Source organism: Rhinopithecus roxellana, chromosome 5 (genome assembly GCF_007565055.1).
Source record: "Rhinopithecus roxellana isolate Shanxi Qingling chromosome 5, ASM756505v1, whole genome shotgun sequence".
NCBI classification, from domain to species: domain Eukaryota; kingdom Metazoa; phylum Chordata; class Mammalia; order Primates; family Cercopithecidae; genus Rhinopithecus; species Rhinopithecus roxellana.
Genome location: NC_044553.1, coordinates 149,993,281 through 149,999,280, shown reverse-complemented (window position 1 = coordinate 149,999,280; position 6,000 = coordinate 149,993,281). Strand labels below are relative to the sequence as shown.

The 6,000-nt window shown below is 49.4% G+C and overlaps 1 protein-coding gene across 2 annotated transcripts in view; it reads left to right on the top strand.

The window, feature by feature from the left end:
• Nucleotides 1–1,793: 1,793 nt before the first annotated feature.
• Nucleotides 1,794–6,000, top strand: part of PPP4R3A (protein phosphatase 4 regulatory subunit 3A) — a 51,804-nt gene continuing 47,597 nt past the window's right edge. The window contains exon 1 of one of the 2 annotated variants that reach the window (XM_010358598.2): nucleotides 1,794–2,764. In XM_010358598.2, the coding sequence (XP_010356900.1) occupies nucleotides 2,623–2,764 (142 nt within the window). In that variant the 5' untranslated portion in view covers nucleotides 1,794–2,622. The remainder of the gene's footprint in view (nucleotides 2,765–6,000) is intronic. The other variant, XM_010358597.2, reaches the window with a different exon arrangement.

Below are 6,000 nucleotides of genomic sequence, written 5' to 3'. Positions count from 1 at the left end.
CTGCACAGGATTTAAAAGATCCTGGCAATGTCAAGCACTCCAATCTTCCAAAACTGTAGCCACTAGACACATGTGGCTACCGGGCCTTCAAATTCTGGCTAGTGCGACTCACAAGCTGAATTTTTTTACTTAATTTTTAAATTTAAATTATTTTATTTTTTGAGACAGAGTCTCACTCTGTTGCCCAGGCTGGAGTGCAGTGGCACAATCTCAGCTTACTGCAACCTCTGCCTCCCGGGTTCAAGAGATCCTCCTGCCTCAGCGTCCTAAGTAGCTGGGACTACAGGCACGCACCACCATGACCCGCTAATTAGTATTTTTTTGTACAGATGGGGTTTCACTATGTCGGCCAGGCTGGTCTTGAATTCCTGACCTCGTGAGCGACCGCGCCCAGCTAAATTTAAAAATTGATACTTGATTCAGCTTTTGGAAAACTTAACTATGATTGGAATAACAGAATATGTGAATCTACATTCTCAACTGTAAATTTAATACACTCTACCAGCCCGGGCGACAGTGAAACCCGCCTCTACCGGAAAAAAAAAAAAAAAAAAAAAAAAAACTTTATTAATTAACTGGGAGTGGTGGTACGCACCTCTGGTCCCAGCTACTTGGGAGGCTGAGGTGGGAGAATCGCTTGAGCCCAGGAGGTTGAAGCGGCAGTGAGCCGAGACTGAGCCACTGCACTCTAGGGTGGGTGACAGAGAGACCGTCTCAAAAACAATTTTTTTTCAATAAAATCTAAACACAGATATTTCTGATGAAAATTTAGTGTCGCAACAGAGACTTGCTGGAAGGACAAAATATATCACATTTTAAAGACATCGTACGGTTAATAAGGAACGTGTATCTTTAACAATTTGATTATTGAAATAACATGTTGAAAATACCGCACTGAAACATTAACACTAATTTCATCAGTGCTTTTTGTGGCTACGGCAAAGTTCAAAGTTACGTGTGTGGCTCGCATTATATTCCTAGCGGACAAGCCCGACCTACCAGGCCTGGCAAATGGTAAAAGCCACCAAAATAGTGGCGTATGAGCTGCATGATAGGAAAGAGAATGTTATTCCTCTGTGAAGATTAGCAATACTTGACATCAAGTAGGTCTTCAAAGCACAGGACTACCTAATGCTGAGAATAACCCCTCCCGATTATGCAGTGTCGCGTTTGTTTTTGTGAGCGCCTTAAGTTCCTTTTCCGACAAGGCTTGCAGACAGTTCTGATAGGGATGAAGAAATGGAGCACTTGGGGCCTGCCTAGGCTGTAAGGTGAAGTTTTAGAATTGTCACTTCGGACTCGGTCCAACGCCCAGAAAACGCAAACAGTCCCAAGTTTCCACACTGGCCACGCCAGTCCGCGACCCATGGCGGCTCCCAAGGCTGCGCCAATCGAGCCGCCCACACCCGCGACCTTCCCCGGAAGCGTTTCCATTTCATTCCTTCAAGTCCGCAAGGGGCCGGGTGGGTCCCGAGCGCCCGACTCAGCCGCAAAGGCGGCCCCGGGAAAACGCTCTCGGAAGCGGGTAGGGGCCCAGGCCCACGCCGCCCGGCGTCCGCAGGCCAGGGGCAGGGATAAGGGAAGGAACAAGGGAAGGCGGCGGCAGGCGGACCCGAGGCCGAGACACCGGGGCCCGCGCGCAGAGGCCGCAGACGGATCCACGCCCCTCGCGCATCCTGGAGCGGGGCTGATGACGAACACAGGGCGCGACGGACGCACACACCGCCCCGCGCTCGCACGACGGTGCGTGCAGGGAGGCGCGAGGGAGCCTCGGGCTGTCACCGGCGCAGTCAGCGTCCCGCCTCCTCCGCTCCCTGCGCTCCCGCCACCTCGGCAACTCCGCGCCCGCCTCCCGCCTCCGTCGGAAGCCTCCACCGCAGTAAGGTTCCCGGTCTCGCTGCTGTCTCTTTAAATGGTGGGGCTACGAGCCGCCCCTGCAGCTGCTCCCTGGGTGGCCCCGCGCGCCGCTTTTGAGGGGCGAACCAAGATGGCGGCGGTTTTGGCTGTGTGAGGAAGACGGAAGAGGCGGCGGCGGAGGGAAACCGACTCCCACTAGCCCGGGGCGGTCGGACGGCCGGGGGCCTTCAGTGTCTCCCGGGCAGTGGTAGCATTTGCAGAAGGATCAGGCGCCTGTCGGCTTCTGACGTTTGAAGCAGGGAGCGGAAGGGAGCCACTGGCCGCGGTGGCAGGGCCAGGTATAAGGAAGGAAAACATGGCGGCGGCGGCAGCGGCCTGAGGAGGCGGCGGCGGCGCGGGAAGCTGCTTCGCGGAGATCATGGCGGAGGCGGGAGCAGGGCAGTGACGGGAGCCCCGAGTTCCTAGCGCTGCGGGGCGGGAGGCTACGAAGCGCTGCGCGGCCCCCTTGGGGCTGCCGGGCGCCGGGCTCGCCGGGCCTGGACAATAGCGCCGGTGAGCCGGAGGCGAGAAAAGGCGGCAGCCCAGAACTCGGTCCCGGGAGCGGGCCATGCAGGCGGCGGCGCGGCCCCGCGGCGCCCAGCGGCGGCAGTGAGGCCGGGGAGCCCTCCGCTCGCGGGCGCCCTTACGCCTCGCCCCGCGCCTCTCCAGGACCCCTTTCCTGGGCGTCTACTGGCGGGGCCCCCGCCCCGGTTCCCGGGCGGCACGATGACCGACACCCGGCGGCGGGTGAAGGTGTACACGCTCAACGAGGACCGGCAGTGGGACGACCGGGGCACCGGGCATGTGTCGTCTGGCTACGTGGAGCGGCTGAAGGGCATGTCCCTGCTTGTCAGGGCTGAGAGCGACGGTAAGTGAAGCCCTTCGCGGCGGGACCTTGGCAGGCCCTGGGCCGCCTCCCTGGTTCTTGCGGGACATGGCGCTCGCCCCACGAGAACGGAGGGACGGCTGGGGACGGCAGCCACCCCGGGGGAGGGCGGGCCCCAGGTACCCCAGTCCTGCGGGAGCTCCCCGGAGAGCGCTTGAAATGTTTTCTTTCTCTGAGTGCCTGGTGGCATTTTGGGTACGAAGAGAGCCAAGCGTGTTGAGCTGTGCCGCCCTGGAGTGTGGAGAGGTCGAGGACCTGAGATGGGGAGTCCGGAGTGTACTGTTCTTTTGCACTAGAGTGACCTTGAGAAAGACACTGATTAATCTGATCTTCTGCCTTAGTTCACCCATCTGTAAAGCAGGCATGAAACTTTGCTTGGAGCTAAGAAAGTTCTTGGACCTTTCATACTCTGAAGAACATTTTGCTGTGATTTCTTTCTGTTTCTTTTTAAACATCTTTTTGCTACATGTTTCTGATCCCGTTGGAGGTTGGCAACACTGGATCTGGCAACTCTACGCTAAGAGAAAACGCTTTACCTTGAGAAGATAGAGATTTTTGTTCACCAGTGTTGGTTGTCTTTTTTATAGTAATGCAGAATTTTGTGTGTAGCTTGCTATATAAACATCTTGCAAGTTTGGAATAATTTTATATGAGTTTTTTTTTTTGATTGCTTAAATGGGTGTTCATAATTTCGTTAACAGGTGCAGAGAAGTTGGCAGATAATTTTTAAAACCTTTCGAATCTTCCCTAGTGTTTATGCTTCACACATTTTGAAACAACCCTCAAGGTTCAAAGACTAAGTTGTTTGAAAATGTTTCCCTTTTTTTCTTTTTTCCACATTTTCTGAGTGTTTCATATTTTAAAAGACTTATTCTTTCTAGGGATTGCCACTGTTTTTGGAGATATACAGTGAATTTCACTTAAAATATTCAAGAGGGGTAAAACTGTTGTCACATTGTTACTTCCAAACGTGAAAGTAAATTCTCTTCCACCTCTCTTGGTACATTGGTTTATAGTTTACAGTTGCTGACGAGGTCAGTGTATTATGATTGTAGTGATTCTGTGTCTGAATTCTTACAAACTAATTTCAAGGAATTTTCTTCAGTTGGACTCTACCCAGAATTCCAATTCCATGGAAAACCAACAAGACTAGCCCTTCTGTAGTTGAAGACTCTGGGAACATTGATGTTCTATTTAAATTGAAAGTGGTAATCTGGAGTATATTGCCCACAGGTTATAAGGTTACCCAAAATGACTTAAATCTGGAGATAAATTATTTCCTTTTGGGGGCATTTACAATTTTTTGAATGTTGGGTATATTTTTCTGGGCCTGAGTTATTATTGGCTTCTTTTTTTTTTTTTTTTTTTTTTTTTTTTTTTTTTTTGAGACGGAGTCTAGCTCTGCGGCCCAGGCTGGAGTGCAGTGGCCGGATATCAGCTCACTGCAAGCACCACCTCCCAGGGTTCACGCCATTCTCCTGCCTCAGCCTCCCGAGTAGCTGGGACTACAGGCGCCAGCCACCTCGCCCGGCTAGTTTTTGTATTTTTAGTAGAGACGGGGTTTCACCGTGTTAGCCAGGATGGTCTCGATCTGCTGACCTCGTGATCCGCCCGTCTCGGCCTCCCAAAGTGCTGGGATTACAGGCTTGAGCCACCGCGCCCGGCCTATTATTGGCTTCTTAAAATACAATTTGAATGTCAAGTGTTAGTGTAATTTTGTATGTGACTCAGATCTTTCACACATTTGGAAAACTTTACATAGTATGTTAGAAGGTATGGGCTTTTAGTAGATTTATCTGTAGATTTCTTCTTAATTTTTTACTTTCAAAAAAATAAAGACAGGATTTTGTCCTGTTGCCAAGGCTGATCTGGAACACCTGACGTCATGCAATCCACCCGCCTAGTCCTCCCGGAGTGTTAGGACTACGGGCGTGAGCCACCGTCCCAGCCGAAAGCATGTGTAGATTTGAGATCAATTATTTGAACTCCATATTAAAAATAATACATATGACCTTCACATCATGTGTTTAATTTGATTCATTATACAAAAAAATCCCTTAAGATATTTTTAAGCATAAAAGGTTAATGTCATACTATCAGAAATATGCTCTTCTGCATAATTCTGTTAATATAATTATATGTTAATATAAGAAACTTTTTTCCGTATGTGTGTATAATATAGTATATATAATACATAGTATATATAGCGTATAGTACATATATAGTATAATGTAGTACATACAGTATATAGTACTTGTATATATAATATGTAGTACATACGGTATATAGTACATATATATAACATATACATATACATATATATATTTTTTGAGATGGAGTTTCGCTCTTGTCACCCAGGCTGGAGTGCAATGGCATGATCTCAGCTCACTGCAACCTCCACCTCCTGGGTTCAGGCAATTCTCCTACCTCAGCCTCCTTAGTATCTGGGACTATAGGCATGTGTCACTATGCCTGGCTAATTTTTTTGTATTTTTAGTAGAGATGGGGTTTCACCGTTTTGGCCAGTCTGATCTCGAACTCCTTGCCTCGGGTGATCTGCCCGCCTCAGCCTCCCAAAGTGCTAGGATTACAGGTGTGAGCCACTGCGCCCAACCTTCATTTATATTTTTACCGTTTGGAAATAGCCACAAATCTCTCTTCCTCCATTTCGCAGGTTGGAAGTTAAATGACTAAAACAAAATGACTTTAGTTTTTATCTAGCAGGGAGATAGCTTAACTCAATTACTGATGTGCCCTTGTAAGTTTAGGCTGTAAGGAAAACTGAATCCAAATAATGGACTTAGGCTGGGTGCGGTGGCTCACGCCTATAATCCCAGCACTTTGGGAGGCTGAGGCATACAGATTTCGTGGGCTCGGGAGTTCGAGACCAGCCTGAGCAACATGGCGAAACCCCATCTCTACAAAATGTACAAACGTTAGCTTGTGCAGTGTCAGGGGCGTGTAATCCTAGCTGCTCTGGAGGCTGATGTGGGAGGATCACTTGAGCCCAGGAGGTGGAGGCTGCAGTGAGTTATGAGCATGCCACTGCACTGGGTGACAGAGGGAGACCCTGTGATACACACACACGTGCACACACACACACTCACCCTGGACTTAGAAAAAATTCCAGGATACTTGTGAGATATTGTCAGTAATCTTTAGTTTGATGGTTAACATTTCTTCTAATATCTAAGTAGGGATAATAAGTCAAAATTTAG